This window comes from Rana temporaria, chromosome 7 (genome assembly GCF_905171775.1).
Source record: "Rana temporaria chromosome 7, aRanTem1.1, whole genome shotgun sequence".
Lineage (NCBI taxonomy): Eukaryota > Metazoa > Chordata > Amphibia > Anura > Ranidae > Rana > Rana temporaria.
Window position 1 is genome coordinate 201,432,655 of NC_053495.1, and position 26,285 is coordinate 201,458,939.

At 47.6% G+C, this 26,285-nt stretch overlaps 1 protein-coding gene across 1 annotated transcript in view; it reads right to left on the bottom strand.

Moving 5' to 3' along the window:
- The window catches only part of HOOK1 (hook microtubule tethering protein 1), a 107,776-nt gene that overhangs the window by 58,886 nt on the left and 22,605 nt on the right, over nucleotides 1–26,285 (bottom strand). The window contains exons 2-6 of the mRNA XM_040360820.1: nucleotides 16,804–16,889; nucleotides 12,993–13,065; nucleotides 10,054–10,104; nucleotides 4,605–4,737; nucleotides 894–961 (exon numbers count right to left, since the gene is read on the bottom strand). Coding sequence (XP_040216754.1) covers nucleotides 894–961; nucleotides 4,605–4,737; nucleotides 10,054–10,104; nucleotides 12,993–13,065; nucleotides 16,804–16,889 — 411 coding nt within the window. The remainder of the gene's footprint in view (nucleotides 1–893; nucleotides 962–4,604; nucleotides 4,738–10,053; nucleotides 10,105–12,992; nucleotides 13,066–16,803; nucleotides 16,890–26,285) is intronic.

The window sequence follows — 26,285 nt, forward strand, 5'->3', positions numbered from 1 at the left end:
GGTGGACACTTCGGACAATTTTGACACATTTTTGGGACCATTGTAATTTTCACAGCAAAAAATGCATTTAAATTGCATTGTTTATTGTGAAAATGACAGTTGCAGTTTGGGAGTTAACCACAAGGGGGCGCTGTAGGAGTTAGGGTTCACCTAGTGTGTGTTTACAACTGTAGGGGGGTGTGGCTGTAAGTCTGACATCATCGATCGAGTCTCCCTATATAAGGGATCACTCGATCGATACGCCGCCACAGTGAAGCACGGGGAAGCCGTGTTTACATACGGCTCTCCCCGTTCTTCAGCTCCGGGGAGCGATCGCGACGGAGCGGCTATAAACAAATAGCCGCGCCGTCGTCCCGGATCGCTCCCCGAGGGAAGCCGACCGCCGCATGTAGCGCGGGGGGGGTCCCGATCGGACCCCCCACCCGCTAGAAGGCAAGGACGTACATGTACGCCAATTTGCCTGTACGTGCCATTCTGTGGACGTACATATACATGCGGCGGTCGGGAAGTGGTTAAGCGGTAAAAAAAAAAAAATTAACCTTTACAACCCCTTTAAGGCAAGCAGACTGCGCACTTTGCAAGTGCAGTTGCTTCAGAGCTTAGTAAATGAGACGAAGCTTCACTTTGTAACGAATACCCAATCACATGCAAGGAAGATTTAAAAAAAAAAACATTTTTGCTTGCATGTGATTGGAAGATGGAACTCATAAGCACTTTCACTCATTTACTAAGCTCTGAAACCCAATGTGCATGAAGTGCTGGTCTTCCACACTGGACAATGCAGGTCAACACCGGGGCCCATAGAAAACAATCGATCGTTTTAGCATCTCAGTTTCCATCTCACTCTAAATCCAACATTTCAGATTGCAGAATAAATCAGCGGACGCTTTTACCTCCTGAATGGCCGTCATCACCACGTGCTGTACGGACTCTTCCAGGGTCATGATGATCTGGATGTGTTCTGCAAGGAATGGAACAAAAGGAATGAATAACACAACATGAATAACGTGAGCAGCGCCCGCATAGGAGAACGATGTTCAAACCACACAAGTGAGGTATCGCCGCGATTGTTAGAGCGAGAGCAATAATTCTAGCCCTAGACCTCCTCTGTAACACAAAACATGCAACCTGTAGAATTTTTTTTAAAACGTCGCCTATGGAGATTTTTTAAGGGTAAAAGTTTGTCGCCATTCCATGAGCGGGCGCAACTTTAAAGCGTGACATGTTGGGTATCAATTTACTCGGCGTAACATCACCTTTCACAATATACACAGTACAGACCAAAAGTTTGGACACACCTTCTCATTCAAAGAGATTTCTTTATTTTCATGATTATGAAAATTGTACATTCACACTGAAGGCATGAAAACTATGAAGTAACACATGTGGAATTATACATAACAAAAAAGTGTGAAACAACTGAAAATATATTTCATATTCTAGGTTCTTCCACCTTTTGCAGCAGACACATCTCTAGAACTGGTAAGAGGAGACTGTGTGAATCCGGCCTTCATGGTGGAATATCTGCTAGGAAACCACTGCTAAAGAAAGGCAACAAGCACAAGAGACTTGTTTGGGCTAAAGAACACAAGGAATGGACATTAGACCAGTGGAAATCTGTGCTTTGGTCTGATGAGTCCAAACTTGAGATCTTTGGTTCCAACCCCCGTGTCTTTGTGCGACGCAGAAAAGGTGAACGGATGGACTCTACATGCCTGGTTCCCACCGTGAAGCATGGAGGAGGAGGTGTGATGGTGTGGGGGTGCTTTGCTGGTGACACTGTTGGGGATTTAATCAGAATTGAAGGCATACTGAACCAGCATGGCTACCACAGCATCTTGCAGCGGCATGCTATTCCATCCGGTTTGCGTTTAGTTGGACCATCATTTATTTTTCAACAGGACAATGACCCCAAACACACCTCCAGGCGGGGGAAGGGCTATTTGACCAAGAAGGAGAGTGATGGGGTGCTGCGCCAGGTGACTACCTCTTGAAGCTCATCAAGAGAATGCCAAGAGTGTGCCAAGCAGTAATCAAAGCAAAAGGTGGCAACTTTGAAGAACTTAGAATATGAAATATATTTTATTTAGTTTTATATTTATATTTAGTTTTGATGCCTTCAGTGTGAATCTACAATTTTCATAGTCATGAAAATAAAGAAAACTCTTTGAATGAGAAGGTGTGTCCAAACTTTTGGTCTGTACTATATATATAAAAAAAATTAGTGTCCCACTTTATGTCAGGGTCACCATCTGAGTCCCCCTTACATCCAAGTCTCCATTGGAATCCTCCTTACATCAGTGCCCCCCATCAGAATTCTCCAATTATATCAGTGTCCCTAAACATCCCTTTTCATCAAAGTCCTCCCTTACATCGGGGATCCCATGCGAGTCCCCCCTTACATCTAAGTCCCCATCAGAGTGGCCCCTTATAGCAAAGTCCTTCCTTACATCAGGGTTTCCATTAAAGCCCCCCTTTATGTCAGGGTCCCTATTAGAGTCCCCCTTTATGTCCAGATCACCCTCTGAGTCCCCACTTACATCCGAGTCCCTGTCAGAGTTCTCCACTTACATCAGTGAATGAATGAATGACTTGTATAGCGCTACACATGCGAACTGAATCGCCTCTAGGCGCTTTTTGCAGCCAGTGTCTTCCTGGCCGGTGCGGTCATTTACCCCGTAGGATCTCGACACGCTTGGGACACACAGTCATACACATATATACTGGGCCAATTTGGAACAGGATCCAATTAACCTACCCGCATGTCTTTTGGAGTGTGGGAGGAAACCGGAGTACCCGGAGGAAACCCACACAGACACAGGGAGAACATGCAAACTCCAAGCAGATGGTGTTGTGGTCGAGATTCTAACCAGCGACCCTTTTTGCTGCTAGGTGAAAGTGCTAACCACTACACCACTGTGCTGCCCCATCTTACATCAGGGTGCCCATCTGAGTCGCCCTTACATGCAAGTCCTCCCTTACATCAGGGTCCCCCATTAGAGCCTCCCCTTATGTCAGGGTCACCATCTGAGTCCCCACTTACATCCAAGTCCCCATCAGAGTCCCCCTTACATCAGTGCCTCCATCAGAGTCCCCCTTACATCAGTGTCCCCATCAGAGTCCCCCTTACATCAGTGTCCCCATCAGAGTCCCCCTTACATCAGTGCCTCCATCAGAGTCCCCCTTACATCAGTGCCTCCATCAGAGTCCCCCTTACATCAGTGTCTCCATCAGAGTCCCCCTTACATCAGTGTCTCCATCAGAGTCCCCCTTACATCAGTGTCTCCATCAGAGTCCCCCTTACATCAGTGTCTCCATCAGAGTCCCCCTTACATCAGTGTCCCCATCAGAGTCCCCTCTTATATCAGTGTCCCCATCAGAGTCCCCCTTACATCAGTGTCCCCATCAGAGTCCCCCTTACATCAGTTTCCCCATCAGAGTCCCCTTACATCAGTGTCTCCACCAGAGTCCCCCTTACATCAGTGTTTCCACCAGAGTCCCCCTTACATCAGTGTCCCCATCAGAGTCCCCCTTACATCAGTGTCCCCATCAGAGTCCCCCTTACATCAGTGCCTCCATCAGAGTCCCCCTTACATCAGTGTCTCCATCAGAGTCCCCCTTACATCAGTGTCTCCATCAGAGTCCCCCTTACATCAGTGTCCCCATCAGAGTCCCCTCTTATATCAGTGTCCCCATCAGAGTCCCCCTTACATCAGTGTCCCCATCAGAGTCCCCCTTACATCAGTTTCCCCATCAGAGTCCCCTTACATCAGTGTCTCCACCAGAGTCCCCCTTACATCAGTGTTTCCACCAGAGTCCCCCTTACATCAGTGTCCCCATCAGAGTCCCCCTTACATCAGTGTCCCCATCAGAGTCCCCCTTACATCAGTGTCCCCATCAGAGTCCCCCTTACATCAGTGTCCCCATCAGAGTCCCCCTTACATCAGTGTCCCCATCAGAGTCCCCCTTACATCAGTGTCACCATCAGAGCCCCCTTACATCAGTGTCTCCACCAGAGTCCCCCTTACATCAGTGTCTCCACCAGAGTCCCCCTTACATCAGTGCCCCCATCAGAGTCCCCTCTAATATCAGGGTGCCCATCTGAGTCCCCCATTATATCAAAGTCCTCCCTTACATCAGCCCCTCCCCCTTATGTCATGAGCCCCATTAGCGTCCCCCTTATGTCAGGGTCCCAATTATAGTTCTCCACTTATATCAGTGTCCCCATCAGAGTGCCCGCTTATGTCAGGGTCCCTATTAGAGCCCCCCCCCTTATGTAAGGGGCCTCATTAGAGCCCCTTCTTATGTCAGGGTCCCCATGAGAGTGCCCCTTACATCAGTACGTTCGATGTCCCTTGGAACAGCAATCAGTCCATGTATTTTTATTTTTATGATTATAAAATGATCGAATGTTTACAACGCTTTCCGTTATTACAGGAACACCATGAGCAGGAACAGACGGACTTCCTTCCAGGGTGAGAAGTCTCAGCCAAAGGTCATAAAAAAACAATAATAATAATAATGTGGGTGAGATGTCACGGGATACGTGGGAACGTTCCTCCCGGGTGTCGGGCCGATGTCGCTCTCATGGGCTCCGTCCTTACCTTGCTTTCTATCACAGTTGATGGCGCAGCCCAGAATCAGCTGTAACAGTCGCCCCATTTCCGTCGGGTCCGCATTTTCTGCAATCTGGGTGAGATCGGGAAGGAGGAACTCGGAGATGAGCTGGTCCAGAACCTGCGGACATTGTACACATAGATTAGGGGTACGGAAAGACTCAAAAGATGGTTGTTGGGACTCCATATGGGATCAGTGGGGTGAATGGTGCCCCATCATTGGTGTCAGTGGGAGGAATAGTGCGGGAGGGGACGTCCCCCCCCCCCCGCCATCCGGTGCTTCTCCGCGCTCTCCCGTGCCATCAGAGACCCGGAGAAAGAATCGGTCGGCGCCGGATGACGACCATAGAGATTCCCCAGTCATCTCTATGACCGTCAGAGGCCCCGGACGCGATGTTATGATGTCACGCCCAGGATCCCGAATGTAAACAAACCCGCGATCGTGACTAGTAAGCATGAGATCAGTGGCCCGGATTCAGAGAGCAATTGCGCCTGCGTAACCATAGTTACGCAGCGCAATTGCTTGCTTGCGCCGGCGTTACGAATGCTCCTGATTCAGGAACATCGTAACGCCGACTGCAGCCTAAAATCTGCGTGGCATAAGGCTCTTATGCCACGCTGATTTTAGGCTGCATTCTTGGGGTGACCGCTAGGGGGCGCTCCCATTGTGGTCAGCGTATAGTATGCAAATTGCATACTAACGCCGATTCACAATGTTGCGCGGGCCCTGCGTACGCAAGTTACGGAGTTTCCGTACGGCGTCTTTAGCGTAAGGCTGCCCCTTCTAATAGTAGGGGCAGCCAATGCTAAAGTATACCCGCCGTTCCCGCGTCGTGAAATTTGAATTTTACGTCGTTTGCGTAAGTGATTCGTGAATGGCGCTGGACGCCATTCACGTTCACTTTGAAGCAAATGAAGTCCTTGCGACGTCATTTTCCGCAATGCACGTCGGGAAAGTTTCCCGACGGCGCATGCGCTTTACGATCGGCGCGGGAACGCACCTAATTTAAATGATTCCCGCCCCCTGCGGGATCATTTAAATTGTGCGCGCTTACGCCGGGCAATTTTGCCGGCGCGCCCTCGCAATTTACGGAGCTACTGCTCCGTGAATCGAGGGCAGCGGCGCAAATTTGCGGGGGCGCAGGGCAAAATCGTTGCCCTGTGCCTCCGTAATTTATGCGCAAATCTTACTGAATCCGGGCCAGTGATTTTTTTTCCTCAAACTCATGCTTTCCAGCCTGGAAGAGAGATGTGGGGTCTTATCTCTCCATAAAGAGGACCGGTCACGATAGATTCCTATTACAAGAGATGTTTACATTCCTTGTAATAGGAATAAAAGTGATCAAATTATTTATTTTTTTAAAAGATGTGTAAAGATAAAAAAAATTAAGTGAAAAAAAAAAAAATTTAAAACGCCCCTGCCCCTGTCCAAGGTAGCCTGCGCTCAGAAGCGAACACACACGCAAGTCCCGCCCACATAGGTAAACGCCGTTCAAACCCCACATGTGAGGTATCGCCGCGTGCGTTAGAGCGCGAGCAACAATTCTAGCACCAGACTACCTCTGCAACTCTAAACTGGTAACCTGTAAAAAAAATAACATAAAGCGTCTCCTATGGAGTATTTTAAAATACCGAAGTTTGGCGCCATTCCACGAGTGTGCGCAATTTTAAAAGCCTGACATGTTGGGTATCTATTTACTTGGCGTAACATCATCTTTCACATTATACAAAAGAATTGGGATAACTTTACTGTTTTGTTATTTTTTAATTCATGAAACAGTTTTTTTTTTGTTTTTTTTTAAAGGCGTTTGAAAAATGATTGCGCACATATCGTGTAAGATAAAAAGTTGCAATGACCGCCATTTTATTCCCTAGGGCAGTGATGGTGAACCTTGGCACCCCCAGATGTTTTGGAACTACATTTCCCATGATGCTCAGGCACTCTGCAGTGTAGTGGAGCATCATGGGAAATGTAGTTCCAAAACATCTGGGGGTGCCAAGGTTCACCATCACTGTCCCAAGGGTGTCTGCTAAAAAAAACATATATAATGTTTGGGGGTTCTGCGTAATTTTCTAGTAAAAAAAAATAAAAAATTTTTTTTCATGTAGGAGAATTGGCCGGTATGGAAGTGTTTAAAGGGGTTGTAAAGGATTTTTTTTTTCATAAATAGCTTCCTTTCCCTTAGTGCAGTCCTCCTTCACTTACCTCATCCTTCCATTTTGCTTTTAAATATATGTTGTCATCGACTGTTATTTATTCAATGTATTTTTATACCAACTATTGTATTATGTATGAAATGTATGTTCTGTACTTTTGTACAAGCTATTTGTTTCTACCAAATATTCTATTTTCTCAATACATGAACATTTCATCTATGGTTTGTTTCATTACTTTGTCCCCATTTAGCCCACTGTTTCATTTAAAGTCCCAAATTCCCTTTGTTGCAATTTTTCTTTTAAATGTCCTTATTTCTTCTGAGAAATCCTCACTTCCTGTTCTTCTGTCTGTAACTCCACACAGTAATGCGAGGCTTTCTCCCTGGTGTGGAGTGTCGTGCTCGCCCCGCTCCCTTGGACTACAGGAGAGTCAGGACGCTCTCTACGTTGCAGATAGAGAAAGGAGCTGTGTGTTAGTGGGCGTCCTGACTCTCCTGTAGTCCAAGGGAGGGGGCGAGCACGACACTCCACACCAGGGAGAAAGCCTTGCATTACGGTGTGGAGTTACAGACAGAAGAACAGGAAATGAGGATTTCTCAGAAGAAATAAGGACATTTAAAAGCAAAATGGAAGGATGAGGTAAGTGAAGGAGGACTGCACTAAGGGAAAGGAAGCTGTTTAGGAAAAAAATAAAATTGTACCTTTACAACCCCTTGAAATAAACTAATATAAAGAAAAAATTATGAGGTTACCAATAGCAACCAGATTTTTGTATTTTACACTTGAAACTCAAAAAAAAACAAAAAACAACGGAATACGCTGTTGAAATACATATGTGGCCCTGTGATGTAGTCTATTAGCCAGATTCAGAGAAGTTTACGCCGGCGTATCAGTAGATAGGCCGTCGTAACTCTGAATCTGCGCCGTCATAAATTTAAGTGTATTCTCAAATAGAGATACACTTAAATCTAGCTAAGATACGACGGCGGGCGCCGTCGTATCTTAGCTGTCTATTTAGGCCGGCCACTAGGGGCGTGTGCGCTGATTTACGCCTAGAAAACGTAAATCAGCGAGATACGCCTATTCATGAACGTACGCTTGCCCATCGCAGTAAAGATACACCGTTTACGTAAGGCGTTTTCAGGCGTAAAGTTAGTCCAACAAAAAGCTGGCCTAGTCCAATGTTAAATATGGATGTCGGTCCCGCGTCAAACTTTTACATTTTTACGTCGTTTGCGTACAGTAGGTGTTTGTGATATTGTGCTTTTAGCACGACAGCGTCGCGCTGATACTCGGCGACAGGGTGCCGAGATCTCGCCGACATCTCACACTCACTGGAATAGTGACAGCACATCCCAGCAAGCGCGTCATAGAAGCGACGGGAGATCCGACTTGGATTCCCGCCAATTCTACACGTGTGCGGCGTTTGTTATGAATCCTGAGGGGGAAGTCCCCGCCGGATTTTAAATAAAAATCCGGCATGGGTCCCCCCCTCAGGAGCATACCGGGCCCTTAGGTCTGTTATGGGTTGTAAGGAGAGCCCCCCTACGCCGGAAAAAACGGCGTAGGGGGTCCCCCTACAATCCATACCAGACCCGTATCCAAAGCACGCTACCCGGCCAGCCAGGAAGGGAGTGGGGACGAGCGAGCGCCCCCCCCCCCCTCCTGAGCCGTACCAGGCTGCATGCCCTCAACATGGGGGGGTTGGGTGCTCTGGGGCAGGGGGGGCGCACTGCGGCCCCCCCCCACCTCAGAGCACCCTGTCCCCATGTTGATGAGGACAGGGCCCCTTCCCGACAACCCTGGCCGTTGGTTGTCGGGGTATGCGGGCGGGAGGCTTATCGGAATCTGGGAGCCCCCTTTAATAAGGGGGCCCCCAGATACCGGCCCCCCACCCTAAGTGAATGAGTATGGGGTACATCGTACCCCTACCCATTCACCTGCAAGAAAAGTGGTAAAAACACAAATAAACCACACAGTGTATTAAAATATTTTATTTTTCTGCTCCGGAGGCCGCCCCCTGTCTTCTTTATTAGCTCTTTTACCAGGGGGGGCTTCTTCTTTGACGTCTTCGGGTGGGTGGGGGCCGCCGTCTGGTTCTCTTCCACCGCCGGGGGGGGTGGCTTTTAAAAAAGCCCCCACCCCCCCGGCGGGTTTCCTCCGGCGTCTTCGGCGGGGCTCTTCTTCTTCCGCTATCCCGACGGGTCTTCTCAACTCTCCGGGGTTCTCCTTCTGTCTTCGCCGCTCTCCGTTGTTGACTCGGCGCACCCCGGTTCTTCGTCTCGCTGTCCGGTGTCTTCTTCCGTGATGTACGTCTTCTCCTTCCGTGCTGTGATGAGTTCTTCTTCCGTGCTGTGACGTCATGTTCTTCACTTCTCTCCTTCTCCCGATGTTGCCACGCCGGTCCTCCTCGCTGAAATGACGGATGCGCGCCTTGCATCGGACCTATATAGGCCTCACAGTCCCATCATGCTCTGTACCTACCCATGTGATACCTACCACGTGGGTAGGTATCACATGGGTAGGTACAGAGCATGATGGGACTGTGAGGCCTATATAGGTCCGATGCAAGGCGCGCATCCGTCATTTCATGCTCCTGAGGGGGGACCCATTTTTATTTAAAATCCGGCGGGGACTTCCCCTTCAGGATTCATAACAAACGCCGCACACGTGTAGAATTGGCGGGAATCCAAGTCGGATCTCCCGTCGCTTCTATGACGGCTCTGTATCCATCGCGGCAAGCCAGCTCGGCGCTGGCTCCCGCGATGGGGCTCGTAGGTGCTCAATCTCGCTGAGAAAGAGAGCGAGATTGACACAAAATCGGGTTCACCTACTGTAAGTCGTCCGTGAATGGGGCTGGGTGTAATTTACATTCAAGTCGAAACCAATGAGTCTTTGCGGCGTAATTTGGAGCATGCGCCGTCTGTGGACGTATCCCAGTGCGCATGCTCCAAATTACGCCGTTCGAAAAAAACGTCATTTACGTGGGGTCATGCTTTATTTACATAAAACACGCCCACCTTTTCACAATTTGAATTAGGCGCGCTTACGCCGGCACATTTACGCTACGCTGCCGTAACTTAGGACGCAAGTGCTTTGTGAATACAGCACTTGCCTCTCTAACTTACGGCTGCATAGCGTAAATGAGATACGTTACGCCTGCCTAACGTTAGGCGCGTCTTTTTGAATCCAGCTATGATTTCTTATGGTGACCCCTGACCCTTTGCACCGCCCCTAAATGATCTCCCATATCTGCCGCCGTGTGCGTCCCCCGCCTTACCTCTTTGTAATAATCCACAATTCCTTGAAGAATCTTCTTCAGATTGTTAATCTAAACAAACAAAAGAGGAGATTAAAGTCAATCGCGGCATTAGACGCCCCAGACAGCTCATTGGACGCCCCAGACAGATCATTGGACGCCCCAGACAGATCATTGGACGCCCCAGACAGCTCATTACACCACCCATGTACTGCCATCACCCAGAATAAACAGCCTCCTATTTATAACAGTTTCCCCCGCCGTCTGTACACAAGTCATTTTCATAGCTCAATATTTGCATCTGTTTAAGATTCATCGGCTCACAATCGTTCTGCTGTCATAACATCGCCCCGGTCCTGTGTGAATAGCGCTAGGAGACGCGGGGGGGGGGGACAGACAAAGGCCGAGATTCAAGAGCAGACAAAAGGCGCCCTGCGATGGTCAGAGCGTGAACGGAATGTATGGACTTTAAAATTAATATTCCGTATAAGAGGGATCAGCTGAATACCAATAGGCTTATCTGGGGCCGGGGCTGAGGGGTAGGCAGGAGTGGCAACTGCCTAGGGCGCTAAAGCATGAGGAGGGTGCAAAATGGGCTAAGCCTGCTGCAACCTAGACTGATGAAGAAGTTTACAGCTTGTGGGGGGAGGGAGGGGGGGCATTTTTCGGGTGCTAAGAGACCTCGTCCTAGCACTGGTCTGTATTTTTTTAACTTGTCTTGTTTGTAATTCTATAAGAACAGCAGATAGGAGGTCATTCATTACATACACAGACTCTGCTTCCTTCTTTCCAGTGCTACGCAATGGCCCAGATTCTCAAAGGGCTTACGATGGCGCAACGCCATGTGCGCCGTCGTAAGTCCTAATCCGACCCGTCGTATCTATGCGTCTGATTCTTAGAATCAGTTACGCATAGATATCCATTAGATCCGACGGGCGTAAGTCTTACACCGTCGGATCTTAACTGCATTTTTTTTTTGACCGCTAGGTGGCGCTTCCGTCGGATTCCCCGTTGAGTATGCAAATTAGCTAGATACGCGAATTCCCGAACGTACGCGCGGCCGACGCAGTAAAGTTACGACGTTTACGTTAGGATTTTCCTGGCGTAAAGTTGCCCCTGGGTATATGAGGCGCAACCAATGTTAAGTATGGCCGTCGTTCCCGCATCGAAATTTTTAAAAGTTACGTCGTTTGCGTAATGTGTCCGTGAATGGGGCTGGACGTCATTTACGTTCACGTCGAAACCAATGACGTCCTTGCGACGTCATTTGGAGCAATGCACACTGGGATATTTTACGGACGGCGCATGCGCAGTTCGTTCGGCGCAGGGACGCGCTTCATTTAAATGATACACGCCCCCTACCCGCCGGGTGATTTACGCTACGCCGCTGCAACTTTACAGGCAAGTACTTTGTGAAAGCACTTGCCTGAAAAACTTGCGGCGGCGTAACGCAAGTCGGATACGTTACGCCGCCGCAGAGATACGCCCAGTGTACAAGAATCTGGGCCACAGACTCTGCTTCCTTCTTTCCAGTGCTACACAGTGATTGTACATTACTGTTCCTTCTCACATTGCAAGTCGGAGATTTGCTAAAACTAGAGAGTGCAAAATCTGGTGCAGCTGTGCATGGTAGCCAATCAGCTTCCAGGTTTTATTGTCAAAGCTTCACTGAACAAGCTGAAGTTAGAAGCTGATTGGCTACCATGCACAGCTGCACCAGATTCTGAGTGCTCTAGTTGTAGGCTGGGTTCACACTACTACACTACTTTCATCCTACTTTGCTCTGTGTTCAATGTTTCCCTATGAGAGCGTCATGTAGCGTCCTACACAAGTCGGTCCGACTTTGAAAATGCTCCCTGTACTACTTTTGGTCCTACATTGATCCTACTTCAGGCCCATTGAATATCATTGAAGTCGGACCAAAGTAGTATCCTGTTCATGAAAGTAGGATGGATGTAGGACCAATGTAGGATAAATGTAGGACCAATGTCGCAGAGCAAAGTAGGATGAAAGTAGTACTGCTGTCGTGTAGTATAGTGTGAACCCAGCCTATACTACACGACAGCAGTACTACTTTCATCCTACTTTGCTCTGCGACATCTGTCCTACATTGGTCCTACATCCATCCTACTTTCATGAACAGGATACTACTTTCATCCGACTTTGTGATAGTCTCACTTGTTCTTTGACCAATCAAAACAATCCCAGAGTGAGATAAATTCCTTTTACTGCTGCTGTAATCACAAGTCAGATGTCAAAAGTCGGATGGTAAGGACAAGGCTCCTACTTTGGTCCTAATTCAATGATATTCAATGGGCCTGAAGTAGGATCAATGTAGGACCAAAGTAGTACAGGGAGCATTTTCAAAGTCGGACCGACTTGTGTAGGACCAGTTAAGACAGTTCCCATAGGGAAAGATTGATTTTCACACGTCATGCTACATGAGGCTCCCAATGTAGGACCGTTTGTCGGACTAGTGTGAACCCAGCCTTAGTAAATTTCCCCCTTGGAGTCTTCTGACTCATTCTAAAACAATGCACTCCCTATGTGGCTGATTCTAAAACAATTCACTTCCTGTGCGGCTGATTCTAAAACAATTCACTTCCTGTGCGACTGATTCTAAAACAATTCACTTCCTGTGTGTCTGATTCTAAAACAATGCACTTCCTGTGTGGCTGATTCTAAAACAATGCACTTCCTGTGTGGCTGATTCTAAAACAATGCACTTCCTTTGTGGCTGATTCTAAAACAATGCACTTCCTTTGTGGCTGATTCTAAAACAATGCACTTCCTGTGTGGCTGATTCTAAAACCATGCACTCCCTGTGTGGCTGACTCTAAAACCATGCACTCCTGGTGAGGCTAATCTACTAGTCACTACTACTATTGGCTAATCGGCAAATCTCTACATTAAACAAAGAAAAGGAAGAGGAATCTTGCAAACATGAAAGTCATCTTCACCTTTATCCTTCGATTATCTCCGACGTCGTCTTTTATTCTTCCCAGCCAAGACTCGGTGAACCAAGAGCCGTCTCTACAACGGGCAAGAGAGGAAACGTCAGTCTCTACATCACTGTGACTGGAACTTATTTATAAACTATTCCCTTGACAAGTGACTCCATGGGGGGGGGCAGGGTAGGTGGCAAATAAGAACCCCACTCCCATCAGGGGTACTAAGGTGTCTGATACCTACCTACATCAAGGGGCATCAGTGCTTTTGCATGGGAAACCCCACCCCTTCCCTAAAGCACATCCACCAATCCTGAAGAGCATATAATCCACCCCTGTTGCCAGCACCATCTACTGAGCACTAGGGGTGTTGAAGAGCCCACTGGGGTATCAGTGCTTTTGCATGGGAAACCCCACCCCTTCACTAAAGCACATCCACCAATCCTGAAGAGCATATGATCCACCCCTGTTGCTGGCACCATCTACTGAGCACTAGGGGTGTTAAAGAGCCTAGTGCTTGTCACCACTGGGGTATCAGTGCTTTCACAGGAGACTGCAATTCCTGGGGGGGCGGGGGTGGGACCTCTCTCAAAGCACTGTCACCAATGTTGAAGGCCATATAATCTACCCCCCCTTACCGGCCCAGGGGTGTCAATGAGCCTTGTGCTTATCCCATTGTTCATCAGCAATAGGGTATCAATGACCCTCATTTTTGGGGAAAACCCCTCAGCCATGGGGTATCTATGCTTTGACAGGGGACTGAAATTTCTAGGGGAAACCCCTCCCAAGCACTGCCCCCAATTCTGAAGGGCATATAATCCACCCCTCCTCCCAGCACTGAGGGGTGCAGAAGAGCCTAATACTTGTCACCAATTGGAAGTCAGTGCTTTGGTGCGAAGACCCCACTGTCCATCAGTAATAGCGTATTGGTGCTTTGACAGGAGGCCTTCATTTTGGGGAGGGCCCACCTCTCAAAACACCACCCCTAATGCCAAAGCCCATATAATCCACCCCTCTCGCCGACACCCTCTCCTCAGTAGCGGGGGTGTAAAGGAACCTGGTGCTTGTTACCCATCAGCCATGGGGTATCTATGCTTTGACAGGGGACTGAAATTTCTAGGGGAAACCCCTCTCGAAGCACTGGCACCAATGTTGAAGGCCATATAATCTACCCCCCTTACCGGCCCAGGGGTGTCAATGAGCCTTGTGCTTACCCCATTGTTCATCAGCAATAGGGGATCGGTGACCCCCCATTTTTGGGGAAAAACCCTTCCAAGCACTGCCCCCAATTCTGAAGGGCATATAACCCACCCCTCCTATCAGCACTGAGGGGTGCAGAAGAGCCTAATACTTTTCACCAATTGGAGGTCAGTGCTTTGGTGCGAAGACCCCACTGCCCATCAGTAATAGCGTATTGGTGCTTTGACAGGGGGCCTTCATTGGGGGGGGGGCCCCTCTCAAAACACCACTACCAATGCCAAAGGCCATATAATCCAACCCTCTTGCAGACACCCTCTCCTGAGTACCAGGGGTGTAGAAGAACCTGGTGTTTGTTACCCATCAGCCATGGGGTATCTATGCTTTGACAGGGGACTGAAATTTCTAGGGGAAACCCCTCTTAAAGCACTGGCACCAATGTTGAAGGCCATATAATCTACCCCCCTTACCGGCCCAGGGGTGTCAATGAGCCTTGTGCTTACCCCATTGTGTATCAGCAATAGGGTATCGGTGACCCCCATCTTTGGGGAAAATCCCTCCCAAGCACTGCCCCCAATTCTGAAGGGCATATAATCCACCCCTCTTGCCGACATCCTCTCCTGAGTACCAGGGGTGTAGAAGAACCTGGTGCTTGTTACCCATCAGCCATGGGGTATCTATGTTTTGACAGGGGACTAAAATTTCTAGGGGGAACCCCTCTTAAAGCACTGGCACCAATGTTGAAGGCCATATAATCTACCCCCCTTACCGGCCCATGGGTGTCAATGAGCCTGGTGCTTTGATGCTGAAGACCCCATTGCCCATACGCAACAGGGTATCAGTGCTTTGACAAGGGACTCCCATTTTGGGGAAAACCCCCTCCCAAATACTGCCCCCCCAATTTTGAAAGGCGTTTAACCCACCCCTCTTCCCAGGACTGGGGGTACTAAAGAGCCAGATACTTGCCACCACTGGGGTTTCAGTGCTTTGGTGCGAAGACCTCATTGCCGATCAACAACAGGGTATCGGTGCTTTGACAGGAGACCTTAATTTTTTTTTTGGGGGGGGGGACCCCTCAAAGCACCACCCCCCAATGATTAAAGGAATATAATCAGCCCCTCTTGCTGGCACCTCATTCTGAGCACCAGGGGTGTCGAATCAGTGCTTTAGTACTAAAAACCCCCACTGCCCATCAGTAATGAGATATTGGTGCTTTGACAGGGGACCTCCATTTTTTGGGGGGGGGGGGGGCCCTCTCAAAGCACTGCACCCAATGCTAAAGGACACATAATGCACCCCCCTTGCCAGCCTGATGCTTGCAACCACGTGGGTGTCAGTGCTTTGGTGCTAAGAACCCCACTGCCCATCAGCAATGAGATATTGGTGGCTTTGACAGGGGACCTCCATTTTAATGGGGGGGCCCTCTCAAAACACCACTTCCCAATGCTAAAGGCTATATAATCCATCCCTGTTACCGAAAACCCTCTTCCGAGTACTGGCAGTGTCAAAAAGCCTGGTACTTGTTACCATTGGGGCATCAGTGCTGAGGACCCCATTGCCCATCAGCAGCAGGGTATAAGTGCCTTGACAGGGGAATCCCATTTTTCGAGGGACCTAACTCAAAGCACTGCACCTAATGCTGAAAGGTATATAATCCACAACTCTTGCCAGCCTCATGCTTGTCACCATTGGGGTGCCAATGCTTTGGGGGCGAAGACCCCATTGCCCATCAGCAACAGGGTATCACAGGAGACCTTCAGTTTTGGGTGGAACGTACCCCCCCCCCCCCAATGATGAAAAGCATATAATCCACCCCTCTTGCAGGAACCCATGTCTGAACACCAGGAGTGTCGAAGATCCCAATGCTTGTGACCAATGGGGCATCAGTACTTTGGTGCTAAAGACCCCGCTGTCCATCAGCAATGAGACATTGGTGCTTTGAAAGGGGACCTCCAGTTTTTGGGGGGGGGGGGGGCACTCTCAAAATATCACCCCCAATGCTGAAGGACCAACCTCCCTGGTGCCATCCAATCCTGGTTGCCCAATGCTAAAAGGTATATAACAAAACTTATGCCAGTCTCATGTTTGTCACCATTGGGGTGTCAATGCTTTGGGGCGAAGACCCCACTGCCCGTCAACAACAGGGTATCGGTGCTTTCACAGGAGACCTTCAGTTTTGGTTGGAACCCCTCTGAAAGCACCTCCCCAAATGATAAAAGGCATATAATCCACCCCTCCTGCAGGAACCCGTTTCTGAGCACCAGGCATTTCAAAGATCCCAGGGCTTGTCACCAATGGGGCATCAGTACTTTGATGCTAAAGACCCCACTGCCCATCAGCAATGAGATATTGGTGTTTTCACAGGGGATCTCCAGTTTTTGGGTGGACACCCCCTTTCAAAATACCACACCCAATGCTGAAGGGCCAACCTCTCTGCCACCATCCAATCCTGGTCACTAGGGGCATTGTAGAGCTCACTGCCAATGCGTCACAGGAGGACTTTTTCGAAGAGAACCCCTTTCAAAGCACCCCCTTTAGTAAATCCTTTAATAACAGACCCCAACATATTCCTGAAAAAGGTAATATTGACGAGTATAGTAATCAGATTGGGGGGGGCGTCACTTACATCTGGTGGAGTGCTTGCGCCATGGCCACTCCATTGCTAAGGTCTTCGATCGTCTTAAATGGAGCGCTGATGTTAAATGTCTGCAACTGTAACAAAAGAAAACAACAACATCAAAACTCCCGACAGAGAAAAGGAAATATTACACACCTGACAAATGTATCGTTCTCCATTTCACTTACCACCTCTGTACAGAACCCATATAGGTAAAAAATAAAAGGGGGAGCGCTCACATCGGCACATCCGTAAATTCGAGAGGGAACAAGAAAAAAGGCACTCAAAAAGTAACCATAGGCCGGACTTTAGAGGCATGGAAACAATGGAAAAACTGAAAAAAATAACAATATTTATTGAGAAAAATACATGATATAGACAGAGGCCCGGATTCACGTAGAAGCGCGCATCTTTGTGCGGGCGTAACGTATCCCATTTACGTTACGCCTCCGCAACTTTGACAGGCAAGTGCCGTATTCTCAAACCAAAGTTGCGGCGGCCTAGCGTAAATAGGCCGGCGTAAGCCCGCCTAATTCAAATGTGGAAGATGTGGGCGTGTGTTATGTAAATTTAATGTGACCCCACGTAAATGGTGCTTTTTACGAACGGCGCATGCGCCGTCCGTGAAAGTATCCCAGTGCGCATGCTCCAAATTAACCCGCAAGAAGCCAATGCTTTCGACGTGAACGTAAATGACGCACAGCCCTATTCGCGAATAACTTACGCAAACGACGTAAAACGTGAAAAATTCTATGCTGTTCCGATGTCCATACTTAACATTGGTACGCCTCATCTACGCCTCATATAGCAGGAGTAACTTTACGCCGGGAAAAGTCTAACGTAAACGGCATATCTGTAATGCGACGGACGGGCTGATTTATCTAGCTGATTTACATATTTCTAGGAGTAAATCAGCGTACACGCCCCTAGCGGCCAGCGTAAATATGCAGTTAAGATACGACGGCGTAAGAGACTTACGCTGGTCGTATCTTAGTGAAATTTTGGCTTATCTGATTCTTTGAATCAGGCGCCAAGATACGACGGCTCAGATTTAAGAGATACGGCGGCGTATCTGTAGATACGCCGTCGTATCTCCTACGAGAATCTGGGCCAGAGCGTTCAAAAATTGTAAAAAGTCATAAAAAATTATACAACTTGTACAGTGAGCCCTTGTGCGTCAACACGTTTCGCCATTAGGCTTCATCAGGACACAATCAAGGTTCAAAGAGGTAGCAAAAGAGAAAGCTCTTTTGCTACCTCTTTAAACCTTGATCGCGTCCCAACGGTGAAACGCTTTGACGCACAAGGGCTCACTGTACAAATTGTATCATTTTATATGACTTTTTACAATTTTTGAACGCTCTGAGCCAGATTCTCAAAAGAGATATGCCAGCGTATCGCCTGATACGCCGTCGTATCTCTGAGTCCGCCCGTCGAATCTATGCGCCTGATACTTAGAATCAGTTACGCATAGATAACCATTAGATCCGACAGGCGAAAGGCTCTTACGCTGTCGGATCTTAAATGCAATTTTTTTTTTCGCTGCTAGGTGTCGCCGACGTCGTTTTCCCGATCGAGTACACAAATTAGCATTATATAGTGAATTCCCGAACGTACGCCCGACCGACGCAGTGAAGTTACGACGTTTACGTAAGATTTGCGACGCGTAAAGTTGCCCCTGCTATATGAGGCGCAGCCAATGTTAAGTATGGCCATCGTTCCCGTGTCGAAATGTAAAAATTTACGTAGTTTGCGTAAGTCGTCCGTGAATAGGGCTGGACGCTATTTACGTTCACGTCGAAACCAATGACGTCCTTGCGACGTCATTTAGCGCAATGCACGTTGGGAAATTTTAGGGATGGCGCATGCGCAGTACGTTCGGCGCGGGAACGCGCCTAATTTAAATGATCCGCGCACCCTACCCGGATCATTTGAATTACGCGGGCTTGCGCCGGGGGATTTACGTTACGCCGCCGCAAATTTACAGGCAAGTGCTTTGTGAATCAAGCACTTGCCCGTAAAACTTGCAGCGGCGTGACGTAAATGAGATACGCCGCCGCAACTTTAGGCCATTATACGAGAATCTGGCTCTCTGTCTATATCATGTATTTTTCTCAATAAATATTGTTGTGTTTTTTTTCAATTTCTCCATTGTTTTCTATGCCTCTAAAGTCCGGCCTATGGTTACTCTTTAAAGTACCTTTTTTCTTGTTCCCACCCATATAAGTGGATGATCCTTATAAAATGTTCTCCAATCATATACATTCCTACCACAGCAGAGCTTACAATCTAATGTCCCTACCCAATATACTGTACACTCCATTGATGATTTTATTATTATAATTATAGGTCTGAAGCCATTCCGGGAGACAAGAAGTCAATGTCAAAGTTTTTCTAAACGGACCATGGAGGTCATATCTCCCCATCGGGAGGAGAGGACACTTATACTAGACTCCGCCTAGATTGTGCTCACTGGCTCAAGATTTTTACATAACTTTGTCCAACCTATAAACTATATTATTATACATGAATGTAAGAGTGACAAATTTCCACCAAAACTTGTGCACAGTGCACCCTAGGAGCTTACCCTCTAACGTCTCACATACATTAAATGTGCCATATTTGGCCAATGATGTCCAGCTTAAGAGCCCACATGCATGGCCAATGATGCCAAGTAAAAGGGTCCTCATGCATGGCCAATGATGTCCAGCTTAAGAGCCCACATGCATAGCCAATGATTTCAAGTATAAGGGCTCCCATGCATAGCCAATGATGTCAAGTATAAGGGCCACTATGCATGGCCAATGATTTCAAGTATAAGGGCCCCCATGCATGGCCCACGATATCAAGTTTAAAGGCCCTATGCATTGCCACCTGCTCTTAAGGGGGTGAATCGGTCAGTCAGGTTGGAAGATGTCAGATCTTTACTTTCCACAATCTTAAATAGTCAATGATGTCCAGCTTAAGAGCCCCCATGCACGGCCAATGATGTTGAGTATAAGAGCCCCCATTCATAGCCAATGATTTCAAGTAAAAGGGCCCCAATTTGTAGCCAGTAATGTCAAGTAAAAGGGCCCTCATGCATGGCCATTGATGTCAAGTTTAAAAGCCCCATGCATGGCCAATAATGTCAAGTATAAGGTACCCAATGCGCTGCCAATGATGTCAAGTATAAGGGCTCCCATGCATGGCCAATGATATCAGGTATAAGGGCCCCAATGCATATCCAATGATTTCAAGTATAAGGGCCCCAATGCATGGCCGATGATGTCAAGTATAAGGGCCCCAATGCATATCCAATTATTTCAAGTATAAGGGCCCCTATGTATGGCCAATGATGTCAAGTATAAGGGTCCTCATGCATGGCCAATGATGTCAAGTATAAGAGCCCCCATGCATAGCCAATGATTTCAAGTATAAGAGCCCCAATGTGTGGCCAATGATGTCAAGAAAAAGGGTCCTCATGCATGGCCAATGATGTCAAGTATGAGAGCCCCCATGCATAGCCAATGATTTCAAGTATAAGAGCCCCAATGCGTGGCCAATGATGTCAAGTAAAAGCATCCTCATGCATGGCCAATGATGTCAAGTATAAGAGCCCCCATTCATAGCCAATGATTTAAAGTATATGGGCCCCCAATGCATAGCCAATGATTTCAAGTATAAGGGCCCCCATGCATAGCCAATGATTTCAAGTATAAGGGCCCCAGTGCGTGGCCAATGATGTCAAGTATAAGGGTCCCAATGCATGGCCAATGATGTAAAGTATAAGGGATCTCATGCATGGCCCACAATATCAAGTTTAAAGGCCCTATGCATTGCCACCTGCTCTTAAGGGGGTGAATCGGTCAGTCAGGTTGGAAGATGTCAGATCTGTACTATCTACAATCTTAAATAGTCAATGATGTCCAGCTTAAGAGCCCCCATGCATGGCCAATGATGTTGAGTATAAGAGCCCCCATTCATAGCCAATGATTTCAAGTATAAGAGCCCCCATTCATAGCCAATGATTTCAAGTATAAGAGGCCCCAATGTGTAGCCAATGATGTCAAGTAAAAGGGCCCTCATGCATGGCCATTGATGTCAAGTTTAAAAGCCCCATACATGGCCAATAATGTCAAGTATAAGGTACCCAATGCGCTGCCAATGATGTCAAGTATAAGGGCTCCCATGCATGGCCAATGATATCAGGTATAAGGGCCTCAATGCATATCCAATGATTTTAAGTATAAGGGCCCCAATGCATGGCCGATGATGTCAAGTATAAGGGCCCCAATGCATAGCCAATGATTTCAAGTATAAGGGCCCCAATGCATAGCCAATGATTTCAAGTATAAGGGCCCCAATGCATAGCCAATGATTTGAAGTATAAAAGCCCCAATGTGTAGCCAATGATGTCAAGTAAAAGGGTCCTCATGCATGGCCAATGATGTCAAGTTTAAGAGCCTGCATGCATAGCCAATGATTTTAAGTATAACGGTCCCAATGCGTGGCAAATGATGTCAAGTAAAAGGGTCCTCATGCATGTCCAATGATCTCAAGTTTAAGGGCCCCCATTCATTACCAATAGTGTCAAGTTTAAAGGCCCCCCTTGCATTGCCACCTGCTCTCAGGGGGACGAATCGGTCGGACATTTTAGAAGATGTCAGATCACTACTATCCACAGTGATAAAGAACACTGGCAGTATCTGTCAGACCAGGTGCTCTCCTCCTCCACCCCCTACCACCAGATCCTGGAGCCTGAAGGCAAATCCATCAGATCATGCATATACATCCAGCTATCTTTGTAGGTCTTTAGGATCTTATAGGCTTTTGCCTGTATAAGACAAATTCTCGTCTACTATGGATGCCAAGGTGTCTTTGTACCCGGGACATGCACATTGCTCCGTTTTTATGGTGTCTCACAGCTAAGTAAATATGATTTACAGCCTGACATCTACTACTTCCATGCTGGCTGTGTTTTATCATGGTTCTAAGGGCAGAGGTCTCTAATCTCTGATTTAAAAAGATCTCTGTACAGAAAGCAGGGAGAGCTACTGCCGTAGACTGCCAACACAGCATCTAGGCACACAAGGTCCGGGCACACAAGGTCCGGGCACACAAGGTCCGGGCACACAAGGTCCGGGGCACACAAGGTCTGGGCACACAAGGTCCAGGGCACACAATGTCTGGGCACACAAGGTCCGGGCACACAAGCTCCGGGGCACACAAGGTCCGGGGCACACAAGGTCCAGGGCACACAAGGTCCAGGGCACACAAAGTTCGGGCACACAAGGTCCGGGGCACACAATGTCTGGGCACACAAGCTTCGGGCACACAATGTCTGGGCACACAAGGTCCGGGCACACAAGGTCCGGGCACACAAGGTCCGGGGCACACAAGCTCCGGGGCACACAAGGTCCGTGGCACACAAGGTCCGTGGCACACAAGGTCCGGGGCACACAAGGTCCGGGCACACAAGGTCTGGGCACACAAGGTCCGGGGCACACAAGGTCCGGGCACACAAGGTCTGGGCACACAAGGTCCGGGCACACAAGGTCTGGGCACACAAGGTCCGGGGCACACAAGGTCCGGGGCACACAATGTCTGGGCACACAAGGTCCGGGCACACAAGGTCTGGGCACACAAGGTCCGGGCACACAAGGTCCGGGGCACACAAGGTCCGGGCACACAAGGTCTGGGCACACAAGGTCGGGGCACACAAGGTCCGGGGCACACAAGGTCCGGGCACACAATGTCTGGGCACACAATGTCTGAGCACACAAGGTCCGGGCACACAAGGTCCGGGGCAATTAAACTTTTAGAAAAATGCTCTACTAACCTAAAATTCACTATTTTCTTCCCAGAAGGATGGAGGTTGTTAGTTACAAAGGGGGACCAAATCCATATTGGCCACTTAGCCAACCGCAGCATGTACATCTACATCGGCATGGCTGTACGTCCGTTGGAATTTGCTGCCGCGTGTGTGTGTGTGCGGGCGCGCGCCCCCGTTGCGTGCTCGTTATGCGCGCCTGCGGGTCCTGTGAACTTGATGTCCACCGGGTGTCTGCGATCGTCTCATGGAGCAGTAGAACCGCGAGACACAAGGCATTTCCCTGTTCTGCCTAGTGACATGGCAGGGATCTACTGCTCCCTGTCATAGGGAACGGTGATCACTGTCGTGGAACTTGTAGCCCACCCCCCCCCCCACAGTTAGAATCACTCCCTAGGACACACTTAACCCCCTTCATCGGCCCCTAATGTTTAACCCCTTCCCTTCCAGTGTCATTTACACAGTAATCAGTGCATTTTTATAGCACTGATCGCTGTATACAGTAAATGACAATGGTCCCAAAATAGTGTCAAAAGTGTCCAATGTGTCCGCCATAATGTCGCAGTCCCAATAAAATAAAATAAAAAAAAATCACAGATCACCGCTATTGCTAATAAAAAATAATAATAATAATAATAATAAATATGTATATATATATATATATATATATATATATTTTTTTTTTTTTTTTAAAAAGCTATATATATATATATATATATATATATATTAAAAAAAGCTATAAATCTATCCCCTATTTTATGTAGACGCTATAATTTTTGCGCAAACCAATCGATAAACGCTTATTGCAATTTTTTTTACCAAAAATATGTAGAAGAATATGTATCGGTCTAAACTGAGGAAAAAAAGGAACGTTTTTTATATATTTTTGGGGATATTTATTACAGCAAAAAGTAAAAAATATAGATTTTTTTTGTTTATAGCGCAAAAAATAAAAACCGCAGAGGTGATCAAATACCACCAAAAGAAAGCTCTATTTGTGGGGAAAAAGGACGTAAATTTTGTTTGGAAAACACGTCGCACGACCGCGCAATTGTCAGTTAAAGCGTCGCAGTGCCGTATCACAAAAAAAGGCCCGGTCATTGGGCAGCCAATTCTTCCGGGGCTGAAGTGGTTAATGCCCATGATTTGAGAACTGAGGGCCAGATTCAGATACATTTGCGTTGCTCCACGGCAGCGTAACGTATGCCATTTACGTTACACCGCCGCAGGTTTACAGCATAAGTGCCTGATTCACAAAGCTCTTACCTGTAAACTTGCGGCGGTGTAACGTAAATCCGCTCGGCGCAAGCCCGCCTAATTCAAATGGGGCGGGCACCATTTAAATTATGCGCGTTCCCGCGCATGCTCCGTCGGGAAAATTACCCGACGTGCATTGCGCTAAATAACGTCGCACGGACGTCATTTGTTTAGACGTTAACGTAAATGGCGTCCAGCGCCATTCACGGACGACTTACGCAAACGACGTGATTTTTTAAATTTTGACGCGGGAACGACGGCCATACTTAACATTGCTTAGGACACCTAGAGCTCAGCCCTAATTTTTTGACGCATATCTCGACGGAAACAACGTAAAGTTAGAGCGACGGGTAACGCGGACGTTCGTGGATCGCCATAACTAGACATTTGCATATTCTACACCGACGGCAATGGCCTCGCCACCTAGCATCCTAAGATCCGACAGTGTAAGTCAATTACACCTGTCGGATCTTAGGGCTATCTATGCGTAACTGATTCTATGAATCAGCCGCATAGTTAGGACGGGCGTATCACAGAGATACGACGGCGTATCAGGAGATACGCCGTCGTATGATACGACGGCCGACTAGAGACGATGTAAGACAGGGATATGCAATTAGCGGACCTCCAGCTGTTGCAAAACTACAAGTCCCATCATGCCTCTGCCTCTGGGTGTCATGCTTGTGGCTGTGAGAGTCTTGCTATGCCTCATGGGACTTGTAGTTTTGAAACAGCTGGAGGTCCGCTAATTCCCTATCCCTGATGTAAGAGAATGCGACGGCCGCGCGTACGTTCGTGGATCGTCGGAAATAGCGAATTTGCATACTCGACGCGGAAAACGACGAGAACTCCACCCAGCGGACGCCGAAGTATTGCATCTTAGATCCGAAGGCGTACGAAGCCATACGCCTGTCGGATCTAACCCAGATGCCGTCGTATCTTGGTTTGAGGATTTAAAACAAAGATACGTTGCGGGAAATTTGAAAGTACGCCGGCGTATCAGTAGATACACCAGCGTACTCTCACTGTGAATCTGCCCCTATGTGTTGGTCTATCACATAAAATCCCAATAAAATACATTTACGTTTTTTTGGTTGTAACATGAGAAAAATGCGGGAAATTTCAAGGGGTATGAATACTTTTTCAAGGCACTGTATAATCCCATCCATGCTGACAGAAAGTTTGTGTGGGTGTTATTTCCTCAATTTTCAAGGCTGACTGTGTGAATTGTCACTTCTCCGAGGCGTTAAAACAGCATTTCGTGTGAAAGAAAGATGTTTTTCGAAGGTTCCCTCCTCTGTTCTCGGTTGCTCCAGTCTGACGCAGGCCTGAGAATGTGTTCCTCCTTTTCCTTATCGGTTAGAAAGACTGCCGAGTCTTGACCCATCGAATATGTCGTCCCCTCCCCATGTTTGGATAAGCTTCGAAACATCTTTAACATTATATAACAAGTCCAATTAATTGTGACTAATACTAGCTTTATCATGACCTGGATAAATGAGACATATTCTCCAAAGTCAGGGAAATCTTCCCTTAGACAGTTGTCACTGCAACCAGGGCCGGATTTGCTCTCCCTGCTTCCCAAAGGCCAGGTTCCGCAATGCACCCCCTCCCTGCCAACCGAACCACCCCCCCAAATCAACGGAGAATGGCAACTGGTTAGTTCAAATATTTTTTGTTTCTTTTTTTTTATCACTTTATTTTATTTTGTAGCTTGTCGTTTACTTTTTTTTATTTTTGTATAATTTTCTTATTTATTTTAATATTATTTTTCTTATTCTTCACTTTTTAATTAAATTTTTTATTTTTATAATTTAATTATTATTTTTTTTTATTTTTTTTTTTTATCAATTTTTTTCACTTAAAGCGGGGGTTCACCCTATAAACAAAAAAAAAAATTTTTTTTCTTCTAGCATAAAATTAGGCATAGTAGCGCGAGCTACAGTATGCCTGTATTGATTTTTTTAGCCCGGTACTCACAGTGCAATCCTCTATAGAAGATTCCGACTCCCCGCGGGGAATGGGCGTTCCTATCCAGACGGAGGATGATTGACGGCCGGCTCTGGCACATCACGCTTCTCCGGAAATAGCCGAAATAGGCTTGGCTCTTCACGGCGCCTGCGCATAGTCTGTGCGCAGGCGCCGTGAAGAGCCGAGACCTACTCCGGCTGTCTTCGGGGAGCGTGACGTGCCAGAGCCGGTCGTCAATCATCCTCCGTCTGTATAGGAACGCCCATTCCCCGCGGGGAGTCGGAATCTTCTATAGAGGATTGCACTGTGAGTACCGGGCTAAAAAAATCAAGACAGGCATACTGTAGCTCGCGCTACTATGCCTTAATTTATGCTAAAATGTTGCTATGGAGGGTGAACCACCGCTTTAACTTAATTGCTATCACACAGGAGAAAGCAATTCCCTGTGCGA